A 26381-nucleotide genomic window follows, 5' to 3' on the forward strand; every position below is an offset into this window, starting at 1 on the left:
TCATTTTATTGTTCTTTATCAAGCCCATTGCAATATCCAAAAAGCAGTCCAGTATCTGTGAAGCCTGGGGCAAAGAGAGCTGAGTGTCATCCAGATTAGCAAAGAAAAGAAAATTTATCTTAAAAATAAGCTTTTTTTTAATTGTGTCATGAATATGACAGAGCCTTCCTATATAGTTTTTACCATTTTCTCCTATGTATGTTTGCAGTGATTTTAATAGTTTTTACCCTTGTTAAGATGAAACAGTTCTATTAATGCCCCGTTCACAAGTTGTTGCTTGACCGATAACATTTGTTATTGAAGGTTGAATGTCACAAATTATTTAAAGAGAAAATAAGGGATTCAAGCTGGAAAGGTGGTAGAAGTGTTGGCACCACTTGTGTACTGTATGTACATATTTGCTACCAGAACAAACAATGACACTATAGCATAAGAACTTAAATACAAGTTCTATTCCTAATGGGCAGATCTCCCTGCTTATTAGCTTTGTAAAGCAGTTTTACATGCGTAGTCATCTCTCTGTCTTTTTCTTAAGACAGAAAATAAGAAAACATCATTTTCTCCTTTATCCATGTGCATTTTCTGAAGTGACCTGGAATTAAATTCTACTCTTCCATTTCTCTAGCAATTTCAGGGCTTGGGTAGGGTCAGTCTTTTCAATTAAATTATACAAAAAGCAGCTTTTCATCAGTTGGTTGCATCACTTTTATTGATAGGGAAGCTTATCTTACCTACTGTTACAGACCTTAATAAATGAGTCTTATAGATTTCAGCATGCTATTAAAAGGAAAATGTGTATGTGTAGATATGTATATTTTATCATCAGCCAAATACATAGATGGCACCAAATACTAAATAATAATCATGTTAGCTGTGTTGTAAATTAATTCTGAATCAAACAGCTCAGAATCTGGCTTAATGGAATTGATTTAATTTAAAATGGGATATTATGCAATTTAGTGCTGCAAGAAACTATAATAATAAGCTGAAACTGATTAAATGTCCCCATTCAGTAATACATAGTACAGTATATTTCTAACAGATGATGATGAATTTTGTACATCTTACTGTGGAATTGTAAATTGATTTTATGTAGCCATAGTTAGCTGTAGCAGTTGCATGTCGTAATAGATCAGATTTCAAGATACTCAGAAAAAGTTGTTATAATCACTAATATGGAAATGCATTGTGGGTAAACCAACTGCTTACACAGATGGCAGTGACATTTTGTTTAATGGGTTTTAATGCTTTTAAAAAGCCGAATGTTTTTAACATTTTTGTGCCTGTATCTTCAGTTTTATTTCTGTAATTGTATCTAATTATTGTTTAAAATAATTAGAGGATTTACTGTTTCTATCTGTAAGACTTTTTTTTAAAACATCTAGCTGTGTTCATATATATCTCTTCTACCTATACAGTGGAAGTGACTTTAAGTGCACCCAAATTCACACTGGATTTAGTTGTAAATAGTGTTATGCATTTAAATAATATCAATTACCGTATTTTTCGCTCCATAAGACGCACCTTTCCATAAGACGCACCAATTTTTTAGGAGAAGAAAACAGGAAAATATAATCAGTTTTCTTCGCTCCATAAGACGCACAGACTTTCCACACCCCTGTTTTGTGGGAAAAAAGTGAGTCTTATGGTGCAAAAAATACAGTAATCATCCAATTCTGTTTCTGAATACTGATAAGGTTTTTATAACAGAGCTATGAAATGTTCCGTAAATTATGAAGCTTATGTCACTGGTAGACATCACAACAACGTCTATGTTGGCTTGGGGAATGTTGTGAAAATGGCTGATGGTCGGATTCCTAAAGATCTACTTTATAGAGAATTAGTGCAGGGAGAGCGCCCCAGAAGGAGACCATAGCTGCAATACAAGGATATCTGCAAACGGGATCTGAAGGCCTTAGAAATGGACCTCAACAGATGGGAAACCTTGATATCTGAGTGTTGAGCCTGGAGGCAGGCGGTGCGGCATGGCCTCTCCCAATTTGAAGAGACACTTGTTCAGCAGACCAAGGCAAAGAGGCAGTCCCGAAACCTGCAAAATCAGGGAGCTGGACAGGGGTCAGACTGTAATTGCCTTCCGTGTGGAAAGGGATTGTCGCTCTTGAGTTGGCCTTCTCAGCCACACTAGAAGCTGTTCCAAGACCTCTATTCAGTGCATGTTACCATAGTCTCTCGAGACTGAAGGATACCTACCTCCCAGACATCTCAGTACTACCTTTTCCATGGTGCTACCTGTTAACAGACTGACACTAGTATTAGTCATGCCCAAATTGCTGAATTAAATATAAATTTTCATTTTAACATAATTTATCACTGTAATCAAACTTTTTGGTACTCAATACCCACAGCATGGCTTTCTTGTAGAAAATCTATATGGGATTGTCACATTTTAAAAAATTCTTTTCTGATTCTTTAGTAACAGAATGCAGAGAGTATTTTTAAGGAGAATCTGTATGGAAATTTCCCCTCTCAAGAGCAGTACAGTTTCAAGGTTTCATTTTGTGAAGTCATCAAAATGCTTAGTAGTAGTAGTAGTAGTAGTAGTAGTAGTAGTAGTAGTAGTAGTAGTAGTAGTAGTAATACTTTAAAAATTTACCCAAGTAATTCTTGTTTTCTCTAGTTAGCAATATCAACATTAAGTTAGTTAGTAAAACACCATATCTCAGAGCTTTTGCTAAGTTACTTTTAGGGACTGCAGCTCCCAGAATCCTCAGTTGTAAATAAATTAAGATAAATCATGGGTTGTTGTGGGTTTTTCAGGCTCTTTGGCCATGTTCTGAAGGTTGTTCTTCCTAATGTTTTGCCAGTCCCTGTGGCCGGCATCTTCAGAGGACAGGAGTAACACTCTGTGCTCTGGTGCAGTTTGTTGGGAGTTGAGTATTTATAGCTGCGGAATCAACTTTTGTCCTTTTCAGGAGATGGGTGATTATTCTGATCAGTGTGTTTTTGTTGTGTGTGTATTGTTGTGATAAGGAGGAGAGATTATCTGTCCCTGTGATTGATGGGTGTCGTTAGCTGGTCTTTTGTTTGTAGTGGTCACCGGTCCTTGTGGCTGGGTAGAGTTGGTTGATCTTTTGGAGGCTGTATTTTTCAGTGCTGGAAGCCAGGCTTTGTGGAGTTTTAAACTTTCTTCGTTTTTGTTGAAGTTCTGCTGATTGTGGATTTCAATGGCTTCCCTGTGCAGTCTAACGTAATGATTGCTAGTGTTGTCCAGTATTTCAGTATTTTGAAATAGAATTTCATGTCCAGCTTGTTTTAGGGCATGTTCAGCTACTGCTGATTTTTCCGGTTGTATTAGTCTGCAGTGTCTCTCATATTCTTTGATTCTGGTGTGTATGCTTCGTTTTGTGATTCCAATATATACCTCTCCACAACTGCAGGGTATCCTGTATCCGGTGGTACCTCGCTAGACAACAACCCCGTTGTACGATGAAACTGCATGACAATGACTTTTTGCGATTGCCATAGCGATTCGCGAAACAGTCATTCCAATGGGGGAATTCCTCTTTATGACGATTTGGTCCATGCTTCGTGGACCAATTATTCGTAAGACGATCTTTACAGCTGATTGTCGGGTTCCTAAATGGCTGCTCTGTGTTTCCCGGACCCATGCTTCGCAGGGCAGCCATTTTAACAGCTGATCGGCGGTCGGAAAATGGCTTCCCTATGGGCGATCTTTGCTGGACGACGAGGTAATTTCTCCATTGGAATGCACCCCCAACACAGGAGAAGAAATGCAGACCTACCTACCTTTTGCTGTCCAAAAAGTTATGGAAAATGCCAATGTCACTGAAGACCACACCACACCAACCTCACCAAAAACGATGCCTAAAATAATAAAACTTGGCATTACCTCCCCCCCCAACACAGGAGAAGAAATGCAGACCTACCTTTTGCTGTCCCAGATGTTCTGCAAAAGTCCACCAAAGGCCACACCACACCACATGACAGAAAGGATGCCTACAGTAAAAAAAAAAAAAAAAAAAAAATCAAACTTGGGATCAGACTTTTGCATTCAAACCCCCACAACAGAAGCTACTGTATCCCCTAAGTTTCCCCTGCAGGATATCCAAAATTTTAAATCACATTTCTGCACGCTTCTCCCACACAGAACCAATGCAATAGCAGATCCAAATTCTCCCAGGAAAAACCATTAAAATAGGACTCATGCAACATCCCCCCAACCAATGAAAACAATAGCCAGTAAAAAATTAAAACTCAGTTTTTAAATTTAAACTCACAACCCAAGACCCAGGCAGCCCCAAAACACCAAAGAATTAAAAAAAACCATTAAAATAAGACTTGTGCAACATTCCCCCCTTCCCAAGCAAGGAAAGCAATAGCCAGTAAAATTTTAAAACTCAGTTTTTAAATTTAAACTCACAACCAAAGATCCAGGCAGCCACAAAACACCAAAAAATTTAAAAAAAAACATTTAAATAAGACTGATGCAACATTCCCCCCTCCCCAAGCAAGGAAAGCAATAGCCAGTAAAATTTTAAAACTCAGTTTTTAAATTGAAACTCACAACCAAAGATCCAGGCAGCCACAAAACACCAAAAAATTTTTAAAACCCATTAAAATAAGACTCATGCAACATTCCCCCCCCCCCAAACAAGGAAAGCAATAGCCAGTAAAAAAATTAAAACTCAGTTTTTAAATCTAAACGTGCAACCCAAGACCCAGGCAGCCACAAAACTCCTCCCTGCAATTTACCCAAAAATAAGAAAATAAAAATATCTGTAAGACTTATGCAATAAAACCCACCACCCACACAAGAGAACAAATGTAAACTTACCTTCTGCTGGCCAAGTTCTCCAGAAGAAACCAAAGTTGCTCCTCACGAAGTCAGCCTTAGAACTCCACGTGGAAAAGTAAGCCCAGGATGACTGGGGAAGGGTTTTTAAACCTTCCCGGCACAAGGCATAATGCATCCTGGTTATTGACTGTTGAAATTTGAACGAAAACAGCAACAAAGAAAAACACCCTGGAGACAGTCGTATTGCGAAACAGCGACCGTTAAAACGCCGTCTAGCGAAGCGCGGAGCCCAGGCTGTCAAAACCATCGTAAAGTGAAACAGGGGACCCAAAAATTAATCGTCTTGCGAAGCAAGGTCCCAAACATCGTCAAGCGAAAATCGCCCATAGAGACCATCGTAAAGCAAAGCGCAAAAGCACTCCAAAAAAGTCATCGTAAAGCAAATTTGTTGTGAAGCGAAGCAATCGTCTAGCGAGGCACCACTGTACAGTAGTTCAGACTTGATTTGATCCAGGATGCACTTGTGAACCTACCTGGCCTGGTATCTTCTAACACTCTCATCTGACCCAAATAAACAGTGCTTTCAAGAAGTTCCAAAAAAAAAAAATCCACATTAACTATTTTGACTCTAATACCAAACCTGCAAAAATTACCAACTCCTGTTAGATGGTCTGGCAGCCCAGTTTATCTGCAAAGCTGTCCTCCAGCATCACATTTCAAATGAATCAATTTTTTTCCTGTCAGCTTTCTTAACTGTCTAGCTTTCACCATTTATACATGGTAATCAGGAATACAAGGATATGGATGATCTTGGTCCTGGTCTCCAGTGACACATTGTCACGTTCCCGGGGGTTACAACAGCCAAAGTCCAATAAACCAGTCCAGGGTCAGGAATACCAAGAATGCAAAGCCAATGTCCATAAACCAATTCACAGAATGCAGTCCAAGGTCAGAGTCCAGAGTCAGATACACATCGTAGTCCAGGGTCAGAATCCAGAGTCAGGAACATGGTTCAAGGAGCATGGATGCAAGCCAGGGGTTTTGACTTGTTGCTTCCACAGAAATTCTGGTTGACTAGGAGCTGTTTTATACTAAAACAGCTCCTTGAGCTGCTGGAAACCTTTCCATCCTGTTAATACTCAGGGCTAGTTGAACGGATATTTCTGTGGACAGCCTTTGAGCGATCCTCTGACCTTTTTGTCCTAAGTCTTTCCCGAAGCCTGGCCCGAAGCTTGTCTGCTGGGGAAGGAGAATCTGGAGGCGGTTCAGGTGTTTCTGATCTCTCAGCATTCTCTTCAGCCTCAGTTAACCCTTCTGGTTCCGGGTCTTCGGCTGCACTCATGACACACATATTTTGTGATCTTTTCTGCTTCCTTTTTAATTTCTTCATTGCTGCCCTTCCAAGTCTCAGCCTTCCTCTAGTTTCTTGACTGAAGTCTCACTTTGGATTGATGATTGTCCAAGATACAGTACACACAATCTTTCACTATTTCAATTTCTTTATTGCTAATGTTAAAGTTTTGTACAGTGGTGCCTTGCAAGATGAATGCCTCATGGGAGAAAAAACTCGCAAGACAAAAGGTCTTGAGAGTTTTTTGGTGCCTCGCAAGATAGCCCGTCTCGCGATATTTTTCATCTTGTGAGGCGCGTTTCCCATAGAAATGCATTGAAATTTAATTAATGCATTCCTATGGGGGGAAAAGTCAGAAACAAAAAAAATCAACAAAAAGTCATTTACCACGCACAATAGACTGAGCCCCGCTCCTCACAGTGCCTTTGTAGCCCTGGAACAGCCGGAAAAAGAGCTCCAAACAGCTGAGAGTCGGCAACCAGCAGGGAGGCGGCAGCCATTTCGCGGTCATCTCTGCTCCTGCCCCCCTCTCCCCGCCTCTCAGCTGATTGGCAATGGGTCTAAGAGGCTTCCTGGTGCTTTTTCCCTGTCGTTTTATGTGCTGGGCAAGCCCTGGGAGGCTTCTGAAATTGTGGAAAGGAAGAAATACTTTTTCTTCATTACACTAAAAGTTTTAGTACTGTTATGAATTTAGTGATTGATGCATTATAAGATAGTTCTTGTTTATGGGATTAGCTCATTTGGCTAGAATCTAAAAAGAGCTAACAATGTAAAAAAGTGTACTAACATTGATATGTATTGTACTTCCAGTATATCCTGTAACCATGACAACTGAAGGTGGTTCAGAAACAGAAGTAAAGGAATCAGAAAAGCTGGAAACAAAAACAGCAAAAGAAAATGCTGGAGATGCACCAGAAAGTGAAAAAGAACAGACATCTGAGACAGAAGGAGCTTCTCCTACACCCCAGGCTCCAGTTGGCCAAACTAATCCTAGTAGCTCAGGAGGAAAAGGTATTTCTCGTTTCATCCCCCCTTGGCTTAAGAAACAAAAATCATACAGATTGGCAGAACCCAAAGACGAAACCAAGAAAAAAGAGGCACCAGCATCCGAAGAAGAGACAGTAGCAGAGGAGGGTGAGAGTCGTCTTACAGAAGAGTCAGCGCAGGCAAAGGGAAAACAGGAGGACATTGCTAAGAATTTGCAGGAGGCTAAAGTAGATGACAAAGAAGAAGAAGAGCATGCTGTTGCTGAGAAACAGGTAATGTTATTGAATGAAAACTTTAACACAGCATTTTAGTGGTCCCATATGATGGACAGCTACTGTTAACTTAAACATTCTGTTCACAAATAATGATTCTGTTGGTGGTTTATTTCAGATTATTATTGTGGAGGTCATCAGGTAGCCTGGAATGAATTTTATGCTTTCATTGTACTTCTCCCAAATGCTCATAATGGTCAGGTTGCTGTTCATAAAATGAGCATCTTAGATTGAAAAATGAAAACGACAAAGAGAAGTGGGGAACTAATATAGTCTGTAAAAGTCTGTTTGTCTTACTGCTTGTGATGAGAGTAATTTGCACTGTTGTAGAGAGACTTCATAAATTGGAAGAGCATTAATTTTCATCTTAGCTGATTATCGGTGACACAATTCTATCAATTGGATAAATGCTACAATATAGAAATAGGATAATTTTTTTCTGTCTGAGATCCAGGACTCTAAAACCTATAATGTAAAATTTGGCATGTGTATTGAAGAGACAACATCTGGATGTACATCTGGAGGTTATTTAGTGCTTAAATCCCATTCATTAATGTATATGTATCCATGCCTTCAAAGTTTGTAGTACCACATTTGATAGCAGACTTTCACAACCACACATAGTATTGCAGCTGATACAGTTTGAAGCCATGAAGGATATGAAAAAAAGAATTATATCCCTCTTCCCACAGCGATGGGGCAGGCTTGCTTCTCGGAAAAAGTGCCCAGACCCCCTTCATCCGGGGACTGTAGAGGTGTATTCTGACACTTATTGTACCAGGGAGTTCAGCCATTGCTTTGCTCAGATAGGTCAGACATAAAGTATTCAAATGTCACAGAGATATTAACTTTTCTTGGCAGTTTCAGTATATCAAACTAAGAGTTGGTGCAGGCCTTGAGAAGCTAGATACTTTTGTTAGTAGAAAATGGATGTGAGTGATTGATATACTAGCAAAACATTTTTGTAGGATCCATTTTTGTTTAATCATTTTAAAGTCTGTAATATTTTGTTTATTTTCCAGTTGTATTAGACATCTCAAACACATTGTCCACTTAATATAAGTACTGGTTTATAAAAATGGCTCTGTAACCAGGAAACTAGAATTGAAAATTAAAAATCTGTTTTATTTACTGTTGTGCTATACTAGGTCAAAAATTTGCATTTGAGAAAGGCAGGGTAGAAATAAAATTTATAAATAGCTTATAAGCAGAAAGGGTTGTAATAAATGAAAACCAAATATTAACTGCCAATCCAAATTGGGTCCCAGAAAGGTAGAGTGCTAAATAGATCTATCTCCACCCTACCACTGTATTGCAATCTATGTTGTATGCAATCGCTCACTCATACTTTGCTCCCCATCTACTCAGGTTTTACTGATAAGAGTCTGTCTTGCTAAAGCCAGTAAAGAAAGGTGTGTTGGATACTACCTGTAGCTAATTATTTGTTATCATTGTTCTCTATGTACAGATTTCTGTCTATTTATAGATATGTTTCTATATACTAGAAAAAGGCTGTCGTGGTGGTTTTTATTATAAAGCATTTTATGGAGTCATAAAGCAACACTGGCTTTTTCTTCTAATTTATCAGTTGACTGATAACTAATAACATGTATTAGAATCTAAAATTAATGCAATTATTAATTGTACTGTTCTGAAATACAGTCTCACCATGTGTTAATATCCACTTTCTTGTGCAGCCTACCAAAGACGACCGTAAGGTGATTGTTTCTGAGGTGGAAGAAAAGCAAGATGAAGAGGAAAGGAAAAGGGAGACCAAAGAAGTACAGACAAGTGAAATCAAAACTGAGAAAGCTCTTCAAAAACCACCTAAGAGGATCAGGACTGTACAATGTAAAGTTGTGCTCTTGGATGGTACTGAATATACCTGCGATCTTGAGGTAAGCGTGTGAGATGTTAAGATCTTTTCTTTGGGACAAAAAAAAGTCCCATTGCATCAGGGTTCCTCAACCCCCGGTCTGTGGGCCGGAGGGACAAATCTCCTGCTCCCCCCCCCCCCGCATGTGGAGACGTATGCACAACCCTCCCACGCACGCACAGCCTCTCCCATGGCTGCTCACACATGGCCCCTCTCACGCATGCACAGATGCCCCCGCCCCACATTCTAAACCGGTCCATGGAGGCAAAATGTTGGGGACCACTGCATTGCATAATGTAAGCAAAGTAATATGTTTTGATCTGTTCCCATAGGTAAATAAAGAGCCCTTGCTGCATTCTTGGGTGCACACACACCAATCCATTGTGTTTTTGTGCCCTCAACAACCGCAGCAGGAGCTCTTTATTTACCAGGGAGGAACAGACTGAAATTTAAGATTTTGCTTACATTCAGCCAGTGGGTACAGTATATTTTTATTTGGTGTTGACAAATGACTTTTTTAAAGTTGACATATTCCTAACACTATGGAATTTACTCTCTTTTTAAGGTCATGTCTTAACCTTTCAACCTTCAACTGTTCTTTGAACTGTAGTATATTTATCAAAAATGCAAATGCAGTAGGCCTTCTGTAGAAATATTTGATATAGGCTTCCAGATATACACAGATATTCTTTCCTTTGAGCCTGATGCTGTTCTCTCAGCAGCAACCCAATATCAAGAAGAGTGAATGGGGCGTTTACCTATCACAGTAATTTACTATGTTCATTCCCCCACCCCATCTCTCACAAAGACCACAGTGGTTCTTCGGGCCCTTCACAGCAATTTTAAAAATTGAATTAAGAATTACAGTTTGAATAATAAAAAAACAGCCAGATAATGCAAATACAGCTCCATTATTATTTCTAAACATGGGCTTTTGATAGAGGAAGGTTTCTACCACCTCTACACAACCTTGATGCCTGGTGAGTCTCTGAGGGCGAAGTTTTGAATAGGTCTTGTTGTTCCTGGCACTTTATAACATATTGAGTAGATGTCTAGGATAAAATTGCAGCTGTTATCTAGGAAACAATCTTTTTTAGCATACACAGTTGAAAAGGAGGAGGGAGATTAGATAAATGGGCAAAATGACTGATTTAGTTTGAAGGAAGGAAGAAAAAAAAAGGAGATAGAAAGAATAGACAAATTCCAGGAAAGGAACCTGGTGATGCTTTATGTTCTAGTCACAATGAAGTCCATTTTTTCTAGCTTCAAAGTATAATTTAGCACTGGAAAATAGCTCTGCAAACTGGAGACCTGGTGTGAGTGTAATATGTGGGTGTATGCCTATATGGTCCAGTTGGAACTGAGTGAATGTGCAACAGATTAGAGGAGCGGTTCCCAACCTTGGGTAACCCAGGTGTTCTTGCACTGCAGTCCCCACGGGTTTTCTCCATCAGCTAGGGTTTCTGAGAGTTGTAGTCCAAGAACACCTGGGTTACCCAAGGTTATTGGGAACCACTGGACTAGTGGTAGCCAGAAGATTAAAGGAGACTGGAAGACAAGCATGGTCTTTCTCCTCTAAGGGGACAGACCCAGAGGGAACTCTGAAGGCAATTATACAGAGAACATCTATCCACACTGAGTGTTTGTTCAAATTTCCTTGCAGACATCATACCAGTACTGTACCCCAGTAAGGTTTAAACTGTGGTGGTGATACCAATAATAGAAAAAAGTAATAGGAAGGAAGGGGATATGAGAGAGAAGCTGTGGTACAGTGTTTCCTAACCTAGGTGTTTTTGAACTGCAGTTCCCAGAAGTCTTCACCACCAGCTGTGCTGGCCAGGGTTTCTGGGAGATGCCATCCAAGAACACTTCGATTACCGAAGGTTGGGAACCACTGCTCTCGGACATTGCCTTCATTTTATCATCTATTCCCCAATCAGAACAGTACAGAAAATAATTATAACTGGAGAGAGCAAGATAACATACTTAATTCTCCAGTCCTTCTTGCTCTTCATCCTTCAGTATTTTTCCTAGTTTTTCTCGGAGACAGCTGCTGGTAAGAGCAAGGGTGTTGGAATACAAACAGACTGTAAGTGAGATATCCTGCCTTCATTTAGTCTCATGGCAAAGCTGCAGTGCTTAAAAAGAATCTTTTCTGACACAAAGAATCCATCCATAAGCTAATGGCAGATTAGGCACATAACCTGCATTTGGGATCTCTACTATAAAGATTAAGGTCAGTGTCTCATTTCAGTTGTTCTAAGTCTCTTTCTTGTGATGTTGCAACACTTTCCTGCTCACACAGGTGAGAGAACTGTCTTTGTTTTTAACCTGTTCTTGAGTTTTTTATGTGTGTGGATATTTATTTGTGTGGTCAAAAACTCCTGCAGGGTCTGAGCAGCTTTAATCAAGCTTAAACATCAAATAACATCAACTAGATGTTTTCAGGGCTTGTTGATGTTATACATATTTAAGTTTAGTATAGACTAAAATAAGGGTTGTTCGTTTTCTTGAAAATGTGGAATGTGAACATCTTCTGCATTCCTGTATTGAGATCTGTTCTAATCTGTTTCTTTTATAATTTTAAAATTGTCTTTTAGATATGCCATGCTGATTGTAATGCTTGAAAATTATTTTCCAGTAGCCAAAACTACCTGTTGAAAATAATTGAAGCCACCCTTCTTGTGGTTTGAGATGCAGTTATATTGAAATATAAGCATAGCTATACCTGGAAGGCTATTTTTGTTGGAATACTTCTTAATATTTTGAAATGTGAAAACATAGTAAAAATATTTCCTGAACACACTGAATCTTCTAACATTAGTAGGCTTGACTCACTGTGAGCATAAATAAATCCACTTTCCATTGATAGTCATTTGAAAATAATTAAATACAACTTTGATTGTAGTCGGACTTATTAATATTAATTCATTTAAGATTGAATTAAGATCGAAGAGAGAAGCCCCCCAAAGGTGCCAAATAGAAGAGGATTTTTGCCTTTACTCGTCCTTCCCCTTAAAGCCTGTGGCATGGGTAGCTGAGAAGAAAGGAACAATGTCTGAAAGTCAGATAGTGGGACTTTATGTGAAGACACGTCTTCCATGTGGAAGATGCTGTACCTCTTTCTGATTTTCAGAGATCTCCCCCCCACCCCCCACAGCACATGTGTCATACCTTTTCCCATTAAACAGATCCTTCCATGCTGTGTAGATGCTTTTTGGTGTTGGATGGGAAAGTCTATTTCTGCCAGTTCCCTTCCACAGGCTTTTCTCTGGATCCACTTATAAGTTACTAATTAATTTTTACAAGCCATACATTTCTATAAATGGGGAAAGTTGACTAAAAATAAATATGATGGCATAGTATTTTGAGGAAAAGTATGTTGCTTCTGACTTGTTTTATGCATAGATAAAAGTTTGAGTAACGCATCAAAAAATAACAAATGAATTTTATTTAGTTACTTGTATTATATTCAGTAAATCTTTGGTTCTTAATGATTAATACATTTATTAGTGCATAAGCTATCATGGACTGCTGCCAACTTCATCAGATTCATCTACTGTTGTTCTAAGTTACAAGCAGTAAGTCTGGCCCATTAAGACAAATGAGGTACCCTATCCTCACCAGTTAACTCCTGTGTGTCTCATTCTGACCATTGTTTATAAGTACTAGCTAGCACTGACTATGAATATATATAGACTCATGGTGGCCTGTGGGTGAAATGTAAACAGTGAGATTAGAAGAAATATCGGAATTACAAAAAGTGAGAATTGTCTTAACAGTGCCATTCACATGTTTGTTGCATGATAATGCAGACATGCTTTTTTATATCTTTTATTTTTTGCTTAAACTTTCTGAAGTTTCTCTCACTATCTGTGAGTTCCTTGTAGTGTACGTATGAGCAAAGTGCTCACCCACTCACCTATCAGTGGGTCGTCATCGGTAATGTTTTCTTAACTGAATTTAGAGACCGTATCAATGTATTTCAAGTTTCTCTGATCTCCACTTGGCAGTAAAGCATGACTGTGAGCAGTATTAGTAGAAGTATTAAAGTACAGTATTGGATCAAAGTGTATGTGTTTTTGCCAAGTTAACTGTTAAGTAATTTGTATCCTTTAACTTTGAGTTTTCTACTGTCTTCGTCCCTCCCTCCCAAATTTGCTTATTCCCATCAGTCCTATTGAAGGGTACTAAATGACAGAAGTAAAATTTCTCTGTGAAATATTCTTAGACCATTTCAATGATAGTACTATAAAGAGCATTGTTTCTAAAATAAAATTAGAATGTATGCTGTTGAACTATACATACTGATAAACTCCCAGTTCTGCTGTGTTTTTAAGCACTTGTTTGAGGCAATGTAATGAGGAAATCTATATAATCAGGCTCTGATTCGTTTTGTAAATACTCAGCCAGTCTAAAAAATGCCATATGATCTAAAGAGCTGATTTACCATTCGGTTTGTATCTGAAACAAATGAGAAGTACAGCCTGTCTGCACAGGGTGCTGTTCTAATTAAACTTTTATGACAAAAGGCATTTGAAAGTTGACTGCATGACCATATTTCATGCACGTCTGAACAGTTGAAATGTATTGAAGTTGACATAAGTGTTTTAATGATTTCATACAGTTTACTTAGATGAAGTAGATGACTGCTCTTGCTACCCTAGGAAGAATGAAACATTCAAATACCACATGACCTATGGTTTACTAGAAATGTGTTATGAACCATAAACAATGTTTATTCAGTCTTACTCAGTTTTGAGAAATTGTGATCACAGCCTTAGTGAATTTTATTTATAGCAGTTTGGAAAAAGCCCAATTCAAATACTTACATTATGAAGCTGGACTTGGATGTTCTAGTTTTCAGTCTGATTTCAGGATGAGGGTCAAACTGCATATGACAGTCAATCACTGGTAGTTTCCCCCGATCTTTCTTGCAGCATGTGGCTGCAGAACTTCAGTCAGAGTAGAAGACTGACAAATGGTGGTAAATCTGTTTTTCTTTCCTGCATGGTTTTGTTTTGTTTTGTTTTTGTTAAAAACTGCTCCCTTGCAGATCTAATCCAAGATGCTGGATTAGAACAGATGGATTCTTAAATATCCCGCAGACTTGACCTTGTTGAAATATTTGTATGTCATGATCTCAAATACCAAGAGCAAAAATTGATTGCTCTTAAACAGGTGTGCATGCTATTCAGTTCCTATAACAAACCATATTAGTTTCTAATTAAGTACAGTACTATAGAATCTTTTACTGCAACCAACAAGCATAGATTGTAACCTTGTGTGCATTGAATGAGTATTGCTTAGAGTTAGAGGCGGGCTTTTTTTTTTTAATCTGAGGGGGTTGGTTTTTTCTTTCTTTCCACATCCTGCAATACAGCGCGAGATTACTCAGGATATTTACTTTCTTCTAAATGTGTCTGTGAAAGGAAATCTAAATAGAGTAGAACCTGCTTCTAAATAAAACAGTAATAAAATTGTGTTGTAGATATCCAGAGCTGATCATAAGCAAGAGCTAGCCAAAATAATGTTTCTCAATGAAATAGAAAGTAAAAGTCCAAGCTTTTTTGTTATAAGAAGCTTAAATACTGTATTGGTAATGTGAGGACTGAAGATGTAGCACAGCTCATATAATTGCAGGTCAAGTGCAAGATTCCTTTCATTGAGTCCCATGGATGATACTGGTGATGCACACATTTGCATCTTTTGGATTGTGCTCCTGTAATGATTTTAGTTCCTTTGTTCAGTAGGATGCTCCAACAATAAATACAGTGAACCCTTGACTTACAGACGGCTTGAGTTACAGACTTCTCTGGCCGCAAAATTTAGGTTTGACTTGCAGACTGAGATTTGACTTACAGACCAGAAAAAACCCAAAATGGAACAAAAACGGCCTGTTACGGGATTAATCGGTTTTCAATGCACTGTAGGTCAATGGAGACTTGACTTACAGACTTTTTGACTTGAGAACCGCCTTCCAATACGGATTAAGTTCTCAAGTCAAGACCCCACTGTATACAGTTTAACATAATTACATAGTAATTTATATGAGATTCGTCTCATTGGTCTTTTTTTAACACAGAAAAGCCTGCTTAAACTTAATCTGTTTGATGGAGGGATATAATTCATTTTAAAGAAAATACAAACTGAAAATTGTTTACATTTTATTCAGATTTCTTTTAGAAGCCTTTTTAAAATGCTTGCTATACATGTTTTTTTAAAGTTAAATGAGAATTACAGCCTTCCTTCTGAGGAAAGAAAAACTCAGTAAAATCCTCCAAAGGTATCAAAGCCCAGGATAAGAGATCTTGTAAATTTAGTTACTGGAATTTATTTTGCTTCCTTTTTGTTGTATTTCTAAGTATATGTAAATTACATAGTATTTTTCATGTTTTAGCTCATGAAACATTGAAAGATCTAGCTAAAACTAAGCGCGGAGATATAAATTGAGCAGTTCAATCCTGTATAAATGTGCTTTGATTCTTGAGAAAAACTAAACAATACATTTATTGTACTTGGCAACCACACTGCATACCTTTTTCCCCTTGTCCTTTGTATTTATACAGTAGCTCACAGCTACTGTGTAGCGCATAGCTCACAGAGCATAGCAGTCTTGTTCAGTTGTGAGCTTTTTATCTCAGGCTGTATGGTACAATAACTTTAGTGTCGCAAGAGCCTACACATAGGCAGTTGATGTGGTTTCTTTGGAATTACAGTGGCGTCTACTGAAATCTGCAGGATAAGCAATTGCAAAAATGCCTTTCAGCTGCCAGGTCTCAAAAATGTCATGTTCTGGCAGCTGTCCTAAATGCCATAAATAACAGAAGAGATAGGACTTGCTTGAAAGTGTAAGGTGGCACACTGCTTCACTTGAATTGTGCCGAAAGAACTGTCTGATGCAATTTCAAATAATTTTCAACACCCAAATAGTAATTTCTGTATCATCAGTTGAATACTGAAAGCAAAATCTTGTGAATGTTTCTATTTTCTCTTTTGTTCATTGTCATATGGTGCAGCATATACAGCATCTGTCTGCACTTAATTACTGTTGTCAGAATTATATGGAAGATGTTAAGTTGTGGTGTAGAAGATATAGCAAAATTGAAATTTTAATTCCATGCCTACTGTATCATTTTTCTTGCCACAAAACCATGTCAGGAGTCTACATGATGAAACCAATATGCTCACAGATTATAGTATGTGTAGAGTCAAACAATGAAAGTGAGCAATTGAATTGCTTTAACAAAATGGATATTGATACAGGATTGTTTCCAACAGTTTTACTTATGCTAGATGAAACTGGTAAGTCCATAAGTTATTACTAGATTCTTCATTTTTGTTTCTGCTCTGATGACAGGCTAACTTATCTGCCCTTGGAATCATTCTTCCTGCTCTTAGTAGTAGTTTTGAGGCAGTTTTTGTTTTTCTTGTTGGCAATTAGGAATTAGGAATTGTAAGTTGTTTTTCTAGGCAAATCTCTGTTTTTTTTCCATATTCTCCATTAACATGAAGGTATTCTTCTGATTGGGAACTTGGTGGCACTGCGGGTTAAACCGCTAAAGCCTCTGGACTGCAAGGTCAGTAGACCAGCAGTCGTAAGATTGAATCCACGCGATGGAGTGAGCTCCCGTCACTTACCCCAGCTCCTGCCAACCTAGCAGTTCGAAAGCATGTAAAAATGCAAGTAGATAAATAGGTACCACCTTGGTGGGAAGGTAATGGCGTTCCGTGTCTAGTCGCGCTGGCCACATGACCACGGAAACTGTCTTCGGACAAACGCTAGCTCTATGGCTTGGAAATGGGGATGAGCACCACCACTTGGATGGTCCAGTCGTGTCCAGTTGGACATGACTGGACTAAATGTCAAGGGGAACCTTTACCTATTCTGATTATTCTTGTAAACATTATCCCCTTTTCCTGGATGCAAGTATTGGAGAGATACTTAGCGCTTCTTACTTTTAGCCTAACAAAATTTTTCATCCAGTCTAGGGGAAGAAAAAATATTAATGAGATGGAATAAGATCAAGAATTGAATAAATCCTTGCAAGATCATTGCAAAACCAGCCTTTGTTCTGCTGCAACTAATGGAGCATCTGTGAAATGCCCTGTCTGAGTCTGTCTATAAGTAAATATGTGACTGGACTTCCCTTCTCTGCCTTATCCAGCAGCTGGCCACTGAGACGAGGACACGGGCAGGATTTCTGCAGTGCTGCCTTTGAGTGGCCAGCTGCTGGAGGAGATGGAAAAGGGAAGTCTAAGCTGTTGCCCAGACTTAAAGATTGTGCGACACAGAGGGAAGGAGCAGTGTGCACTGACAGGTCATTGGATGGGCCGTCGGGGGGGGGGGGAGGGAACATGTGGCAACTGTGCTGCTGTGCAAAGAACTTATGACAAAGGACCACAAAGTACTTTGTGCCCATCTCTACATAATTAGATATTTTACAAAGGGCTTTTTTTTTTTGCATCAGTTCATAATTGTAAGCATAGGGAGGGAGAGGCTGGGGACCATCTATATGTGTATCTGCCTAGTGTTTTATTTGTCAGGGTATGACTGTGAAAGTTGAGGGTAGAACAGACATACTTAACTTGTGACCCAGGGCAGAGTGAGCTTACCTGCTATGTATTGTGGCCTGCCATACACGTGACAACTACCAAGATGTTGCAGTGTAAGACAATTGGCAGGAATGAAAGGTACAGTGGGGTCTTGACTTGAGAACTTAATCCGTATTGGAAGGCGGTTCTCAAGTCAAAATGTTCTCAAGTCAAATCTGCATTTCCCATAGGAATGCATTGAAAACCATTTGATCCGTATCTGCTCTTTTCCGTCCATAGAAACTAATGGGAAGCTGCTATTCCGCCTTCGACCACTAGAGGGGCATATTTTGTTTCTCTTTTTTTCTTAGATCAAGAAAGGTTCAGGGAAGGCAGGGAAAATACAGTCCAGGCAGTACAGTACCAGGCAGTCCGAAGACTGTCTCCCAATCCACTCTCTAAACGCTGGGAGGAGTGAGGAAGCAGGCAGGCACCCTTTTCACTGGCCAACAGTTAACTGAAAGTTCACATTTTGCATTTTCCCTGCCTCCCACGTGGCTTTTTTCAGTTCTTAACTCAAATCTAAGTACTTAAGTCAAGTCAATATTTTCCTATGAGAGCGGGTCTTAAGTCAAAATGTTCTTAACTCAAGTCGTTCTTAAGTCAAGACCCCACTGTAACATCAGATGAATCTTACATTGTTGGCTATACAGCACTGATGTTACCTGTCTGTCATGGGTTTGGAGGGAAAGTTCCATCCTATGGAGAGTGGAAGGCGGGACATCAGGAGGAGGGGCTGTACTGTATAAATATGTGATGCCTGTGTGGTGAGAGATGAGACACTGAGAGAGACACTGGGATGTGACGAAGCAGCAGCTGGGAAGAAGAAGCTGTTGTGGAAGTCTGTGTGTCAGACAGGGTACTACTGTGTGTCAGAGTACCAACCTGATAGGTTCAGGTGTCTGTTGGTTAGCCAGAACTGATAGGTTCAGGGTCTGTGCTTCAAGTTAAGGGTTCTGGGTGAACCAAACTGTGTGTATGTATGAGTGAGAATAAGCCACGTTACTTTATCTTATTCACCTGATTGTTTTATTTTACCCTGTGTGTATTTAAATAAACCTTATTCTTTTTATTGTTTAAAAATCCATCCCTGGTCTGTGTGACTTCTTAAAGGGAATGGTTGGTGGCAGCTTAGTGTAACTGTGTGACATATCCCAGTAGGTCTGGGTTTGTCACATTGATTGGTGTCCAGCGTGTGGGATACGACTGGTCCAGTTGTCCAGCGGTCCAGCAAAGCCTTGGCAAGTGTGCCCAGAGCAAGGGGGGTCTAGTCAGGGACAGTCTGAGGCGCGTAGGTAATCTTCTAGGTGTACCTCACGGGGGGGTGCACTAGTGGAAGAACGTGCCAACTGGGGAGACTTAGATTAAGGTGCTCTGAGGCAGCCTAGTTTTGGCGGGAAAAAGCTGAGGCAAAACTGCTTAGTAACAGTGATCTAGCTTGCCAGCTGAGAGGCCCAGCAGAGGGGGGTAGGCTCTGACTCGATACTGTTGCAAGTTTAGTGCTGAAGAACAGCAGCAATCTCTAGGGAGAGCTGGTTCTGAGGCAAGAAGGAAAAAAGTGGTCGTTTTATTTTGAGGCTTGACTTTTAAAGCAGCCTGTTCTGAGGGGGGATTATGCCCTTGACTCGAAGCCAGATGGCCGAAATGAGTGAAGTGAAAGACCCCCAGATTGACCAAGGTTCTGAGGATGAATTTGGCTCAGTGCAGGGTGACAGCACAGGAGAGCAGAACCCAGAACTTAGAAAATTGCTCATAGCCCAACAGCATGAACTGAGGATGAGGCAATTTGAAATGGAGGAAAGGGAAAGAGAAGAAAGGGAAAGAGAGAGACAGAGACAATTTGAATTAGAGAGAGAGAGAATGGAGAGGGAGGAAAGATTGGAGAGAGAGAGAATGGCGTTTGAATTAAGAAAACTGGAACTGATGAACCAGAACAATAATAATAATAGGGATTCTGAGGGAGGCCAATTGTCTAAGGCTGACCTGAAGAAATTCCCTGTGTACCACAAGGGAGATTGTCCTGAGGTGTTCTTTTCCTTAGTGGAAAGAGCGTTTGTGGACTTCTCAGTGAGGGAAACTGAGAAGATGACCATCATGCGATCTTTAATCAGTGGTAGCCTGGCTGAGGTCTATGCCGAGATGCCTGAGGAACTGATGAAAGATTTTGCAGAGTTTAAAAAACTGGTGTTTGCCAGACATGGGATAAATGCGGAGCAGCTGAGACAAAGATTCAGGTCCCTCACCAAAAAGCCAGAACAGACTTTTACCCAAGTGGGGGCCCAATTGGTGAGGCTGCTCGAGAAATGGCTATCGCAGGAAGGGACAGAGACCTATGAGCAGCTTAAAGATTTGATAGCGCTGGAACAGTTCTATTCAGTCCTGCATGGGGAATTGAAATTCCAGGTGAGGGAAAGGAAACCGAAATCTGTGGCAGCAGCCGCAGAGATCGCAGATTTTATTTCCCAAATAAGAAAGCCCTTGGGTGAGGGGAAATCTGTAGGTAAACCCAAAGAAACCTACAGCAAGTACTCTCAGGGACCAGGGAAAAGCCAGCAAGGGGGAGGGGCCCATGGTGAAGGGAAGCCCTCAGACATGAAACTAAGACCTCAGATTTTGGAGGGAAAACCAAAACAAGATGAGAGAGAATCAAAATACACCAGAAAATGTTATTTCTGTCAGGGAAAGGGTCATCTAATCTCAGAGTGTGAGAAATTGAAGCAGCTAAAAGGAATGGTGCCTCAGGAGTCTAGTGGAACCAAGCCAAAAGCTGTGTTCTGTGTCCAGAAAGAGCAAAGCTCAGTGTCACTGAGGGAGCCTGTTGCCATGGCTACTCAGTCTGGAACAGCTACCTCTGCTGATCAGGCTGAGGAAAATGGTCCTCTTATAGAGGTAAAGCGCTGCTTGCTGGTGAAAACAGATTCTCAGTTGTTTGAGACAGCCGGGGTGGACGTAGGAATACTTGACCGTCAGTATAGGGGGCTGCGGGACACTTGTTCCCAGGTAACCCTGTGCCATCCAGATATTATTCCTAGGGAGTTTATAATCCCAAATGAGAGCATGAAGGTGGCAGGGATTGAGGGGCAGGTAATCTCTCTGCCAGTAGCAGAGGTACCTGTCAACTTTCAAGGCTGGAGGGGAGTTTGGAGGCTAGCGATTTTATCGACTCTGCCAGCAGCCGTGCTCGTGGGAAATGACCTGGCTGAACATGTGAAACGGGTGCTAGTGATTACACGCTCACAAGCCACCACAGGGACAGTTCAGGGGGGTAATGATGAGCCAGAGACGGAAGCAGAGGGGAGTTCAGAAGCTGTGGTGGAAACCTTAACCACAGACAGCAGATTTGGACAGGAGCAAAAGGCAGACGCCACTCTCCAAAAGTGTTTTGAACAGGTGACTGACGCCCAGCTAACACCTGAAACCCCAGTGAGATTTCTGGAGGAAAAGGGGATTTTATATAGAGAGACCCTGAGGAATATCTCAAAAGGGGGAGATGGGATCAGAAGTCAGCTGGTGGTACCTGAAAAGTATCGCCCCATGATCGTACAAAGGGGTCACTCTGACATGTTTGCTGCACACTTAGGGGTGAAAGGGCCCCTTGATTTGATCAAGCAAGATTGGGAGCAGATCACCCAGGATGACCCACAAGACGTTGTGACATACATAGACACCTTGATGAATGACCTAAGGAGAAATCTAGAGCTGGCAGCAGAAAACCTGCAAGCTCAGGAGGTCAGACAGAAAACATGGGATGACCACAAAGCTAGAGAGAGGCACTTTGACCCAGGGGAGGAAGTGCTTTGGCTTAGGCCCTGCAGAGAGAATAAACTGCAGCTCAAATGGGCAGGACCATATAGGGTCATTTCCAAGATGTCAGACCTGAACTACCTAATAGAGCAGGAGGAGAACCAAGCAAGGAGGGTGGTTCATGTGAATGCCCTGAAACCCTACTACAGAGGGGAACAGAGGGTTTTATTCGCGATAAAAGCAGCTGAGAGTGAGGAAGCTGAATTACCCTTCTGGGAGGGTAGAGGGGAAGTAAAATACAACCCAGAGGAGGTAAAGATCAGTCCTGCACTCACCCAAGACCAGCAGCAAGAACTAAAAATGCTGCTTAGTAAATATCAGCAGGTGTTTTCCAACAAGCCGGGGATAGTGAAGGGAGTGATGCATCGGATCCACACAGGGGATGCACCCCCGCAGGCAGTATCCCCATACCGAGTAACGGGACCCTATAGGGACAAGGTGCGGAAGGAGCTGGACGAGATGCTGAGGGAGAACATAATCGTCCCCTCTTCTAGTCCTTGGTCCTCTCCGATAGTCCTTGTGGACAAGCCTGATGGGAGCATTAGGTTTTGTGTCGATTACAGGAAATTAAACCGTGTAACCACTCCTGATGCCTACCCAATGCCCAGGCTAGACAACCTGATTGAAACCATAGGGGGTTGTCGGTTCATCTCATCATTGGACCTGGTAAAGGGATATTGGCAATTAAGAATTGATCCCAGGGATCAAGAAAAGACTGCCTTTTGCAGCCCTTTTGGTCTCTATGAGTTTCGAGTCCTGAGCTTTGGTCTCAGAAATGCACCAGCCACATTCCAAAGGCTGATGGACCAGACCTTGGCAGGGCTCAGTGACTTTACAGTGGCCTACATTGACGACATAGGGATCTTCAGTAATACCTGGGAAGATCACCTGATACACCTGGAGTTAGTGCTGCAGAGGTTAAGTGCAGCAGGGCTAACAGTAAAGGCCAGCAAGTGTCAGCTGGGTAGCCCAGAAATAAAATACTTGGGTCACATGGTAGGGGGAGGAATGATAAAACCCCTGGAGGCCAAAATAGAAGCAGTTCGTGATTGGCCTAGACCCAACACCAAGAAAAAGGTCAAATCATTTCTTGGGTTGGTGGGCTACTACAGAAAGTTCATCCCGAGGTTTAGCGAGATTGCGGCTCCGCTGACCGATCTGACGAGGAAGAAGGCTGATGACCGCATCCCGTGGACCAGCGACTGTGAGGCGGCGTTCCAGAGGCTGAAGGAGGCGTTAATCAACTATCCTGTCCTGCGTGCTCCAGACTTCGACCGGGAGTTCATCATCTACACCGATGCGTCTAACAGCGGGGTAGGAGCAGTTCTGTGTCAGGAGGATGAGAATGGTGACCAGCATCCAGTGTCCTACCTGAGTAGGAAACTTCAAAAAGGTGAGAGACATTTGGCAACTGTGGAGAAGGAGTGTTTGGCCATAGTCTACGCGATCCAGAAGGCCAAGCCTTACATCTGGGGAAGACATTTTATTCTGTGTACTGACCATTCACCATTGCAATGGTTAAAGACAATGAAAACCCACAATAGCAAACTTATGAGGTGGGCTTTAAACCTACAGGACTATGACTTTGAAGTGAAGGTGGTCAGAGGGTCAGTGAACTGTGTTGCTGACGCCTTATCAAGAAGACCTGAAGATTGAAGACGGCGAAAGAACATGGACTATGTGTATATAATGATGACAAAAAGTTAAATGTACCTGGTTTTGAATTTGGTTTGTATGAATAAAGGTAAATTGATGTAATGTATATGGTAAATGTTTAAATGCCTATTTGAAATGTTTAACTTAGAATGTAAGTAAGTATGGTATTGAATGTATAACTGTTGTTGTGTATTTTACCCAGGTTGTTTTTTTGGTGAAAAGCACGTTAGCTTTCCCCCTACAAAACAACTTATAAAGAGGGGAGGTGTTACATACAGCACTGATGTTACCTGTCTGTCATGGGTTTGGAGGGAAAGTTCCATCCTATGGAGAGTGGAAGGCGGGACATCAGGAGGAGGGGCTGTACTGTATAAATATGTGATGCCTGTGTGGTGAGAGATGAGACACTGAGAGAGACACTGGGATGTGACGAAGCAGCAGCTGGGAAGAAGAAGCTGTTGTGGAAGTCTGTGTGTCAGACAGGGTACTACTGTGTGTCAGAGTACCAACCTGATAGGTTCAGGTGTCTGTTGGTTAGCCAGAACTGATAGGTTCAGGGTCTGTGCTTCAAGTTAAGGGTTCTGGGTGAACCAAACTGTGTGTATGTATGAGTGAGAATAAGCCACGTTACTTTATCTTATTCACCTGATTGTTTTATTTTACCCTGTGTGTATTTAAATAAACCTTATTCTTTTTATTGTTTAAAAATCCATCCCTGGTCTGTGTGACTTCTTAAAGGGAATGGTTGGTGGCAGCTTAGTGTAACTGTGTGACATATCCCAGTAGGTCTGGGTTTGTCACACTTAAGTCAAGTCAATATTTTCCTATGAGAGCGGGTCTTAAGTCAAAATGTTCTTAACTCAAGTCGTTCTTAAGTCAAGACCCCACTGTAACATCAGATGAATCTTACATTGTTGGCTATTTTTTTCTTTTTACAATTCCTTCCAATATTTAGGTGCAAAACTTTGGTTACAATATAGATACAGTGGTGCCCCGCATAGCGACATTAATCCGTTCCAGGATTAACGTCGCTATACGAAAACATCGCTAAACGGAAAGAAAAACCCCATAGGAACGAATTAAACCCTTTCCCTGCCGCTGCCGCCCTGGGAGGAACAAGCCGGCCGGGTGCCGGCTTGAAGAAGAGGCGGAGGAGGTGAAGGGGGAGGCGGAGCCAGGCACCCGGCCGGCTTGTGGCTTGTTCCTTCCTGGGGCCGTGCAGGGGGAAGAGGGAAGCCTCTTCCCCCTGCACGTCCCCGGGAAGGAACAAGCCACAAGCCGGCCGGGTGCCGGCTTGAAGAAGAAGAGGAGGAGGTGAAGGGGGAGGCGGAGCCAGGCGCCTGGCCCGGGTCTCTTTCTCTTCTCTCTTCCCCCTGCACGGCCTGGGAGGAGCGAGCCAGCCAAAGCGCCACTCGCCGCCGGCCTTCGGATGAGCGGCCGCCGCCGCCTCCTTGGAGGAAGAGGGCTCCCCCCGCGGTCTTTCTCAAGCTCCCACCTGCATTTTCCCCCAGCTGACCGGCGGGAGCTTGAGAAGGACCGTGGCGGAACCCTCCCCGGCGGTCCTTCCGATGCCCCCGCCGGTCAGCTGGGGGAATATCGGGCCTATGGGGAAAAATCGCAAAGCGATTTTTTTCCCCATAGGCAACATCGCAATGCGATCGCTTTTGCGATCACAAAATCCGCATCGGTATGCAGATTTGTTGTTAAACGGGGCACCCGTTAAGCGAGGCACCACTGTATAGATGAGTGAACTAGAATGTGGAACGAGGATTATAGATGGCTCAAACCAGTAAATTTGAGAGAAAATGTTTTAAAGATGTTTCACAGATGGTATTCTACACCTGTACAATTAGCAAAAATGGTATCGGGGCCAAGCAACTCATGTTGGAAGTGTGCTCAGCAACCAGGGACTTTTTTTTTCATATGTGGTGGACTTGTGACAAAGCAAAACATTTTTGGAGACAGATAAAAGATATTTCACAAGAAATTATACATCAAGAAATAATTTTTAAACCAGAAATGTTTTTTGCTGAGTATAATTCCAGAAATTAAAAAAATTAAATATACAGTGGTGGCCCGCATAGTGACGATAATCTGTTCAGGAAAAATCGTCGCTATGTGGAATCGTCACTATACGGAACGAAAAAGCCCATAGGAATGCATTAAAACCTGTTTAATGCGTTCCTATGGGCTTAAAACTCACCATTATGCGAAGATCCTCCATCCGGCCACCATTTTCGCTGCACGGTAAGCAAGGAAAGGGCGCAAAAACACAGCGGGTGGCCATTTTTTCCGGCAGCCATTTTGGAACTTGGATTACTGTGATGTTGAAAGGTCTGCCTTGGACTCGCATTGAAATCATTCTATCATTTTTGAGATTGTATCCCAGTACAGCTTTTCCCACTCTTTTGTTGACTATGAGGGCTACTCCATTCCTTCTACAGGATTCTTGCCCACAAATCTGATACAGAATAAAGAATGCAGAATAACCTATGTCATGAGAATTTTTGTAGTGTTATATTGTTATGATGTACAATCCAGGTAGATGTAAGACATTTCCACTGTGGATGAAAATGTGTGAACTGTTTTTTTCATCAGCCTAGAATTGAGAGAAGGTGTGTTAACAAATACCATAATATACATTGCACAGGAGAAAAGCATACACCCTCCCTGCCACTAACTCTTAATTCTATACTAGAGCAGTGGATATGAAAAATAGCAGACTGTGAAGGTTCTTTTGGTGGGGCTGTCGGCACTTCTAATAAAGGACGAGACGGTTGTGGTAGATCAAATGGATCTGTATTTATTGCGGCATCAACACCAACAGGATATACCCCCAGGAAGGGTTTCAGAGTCTCTTGTAAAGTGTTACTTGGTTTTAACGGAGTCCACAAACTATTTACAAAGGGATTTGTTGTCTCTGGGTTCCAGGGTTCTGTTAGAGGTGGCACAGGTCCCGGCCCAGGGTCCAATTCTTCGTCTAACGGGATCAACGGTAGAGTTTCTTCATCCCCACTCCACTCACCCCAGGATGACCCGTCTCCTCCTTCTGCCCCCAGGGGC

General features: G+C 41.4%; 1 protein-coding gene across 24 annotated transcripts in view; it reads left to right on the forward strand.

Moving 5' to 3' along the window:
• Positions 1-26381, forward strand: part of EPB41L2 (erythrocyte membrane protein band 4.1 like 2) — a 115377-nt gene that overhangs the window by 15680 nt on the left and 73316 nt on the right. For all 24 annotated transcript variants that reach the window (XM_078383354.1, XM_078383357.1, XM_020790708.3 and 21 more), the window contains exons 2-3: positions 6939-7387; positions 9085-9285. In XM_078383354.1, coding sequence (XP_078239480.1) covers positions 6953-7387; positions 9085-9285 — 636 coding nt within the window. In that variant the 5' untranslated portion in view covers positions 6939-6952. The remainder of the gene's footprint in view (positions 1-6938; positions 7388-9084; positions 9286-26381) is intronic.

This window comes from Pogona vitticeps, chromosome 1 (genome assembly GCF_051106095.1).
Source record: "Pogona vitticeps strain Pit_001003342236 chromosome 1, PviZW2.1, whole genome shotgun sequence".
Classification (NCBI taxonomy): Eukaryota; Metazoa; Chordata; class Lepidosauria; order Squamata; family Agamidae; genus Pogona; species Pogona vitticeps.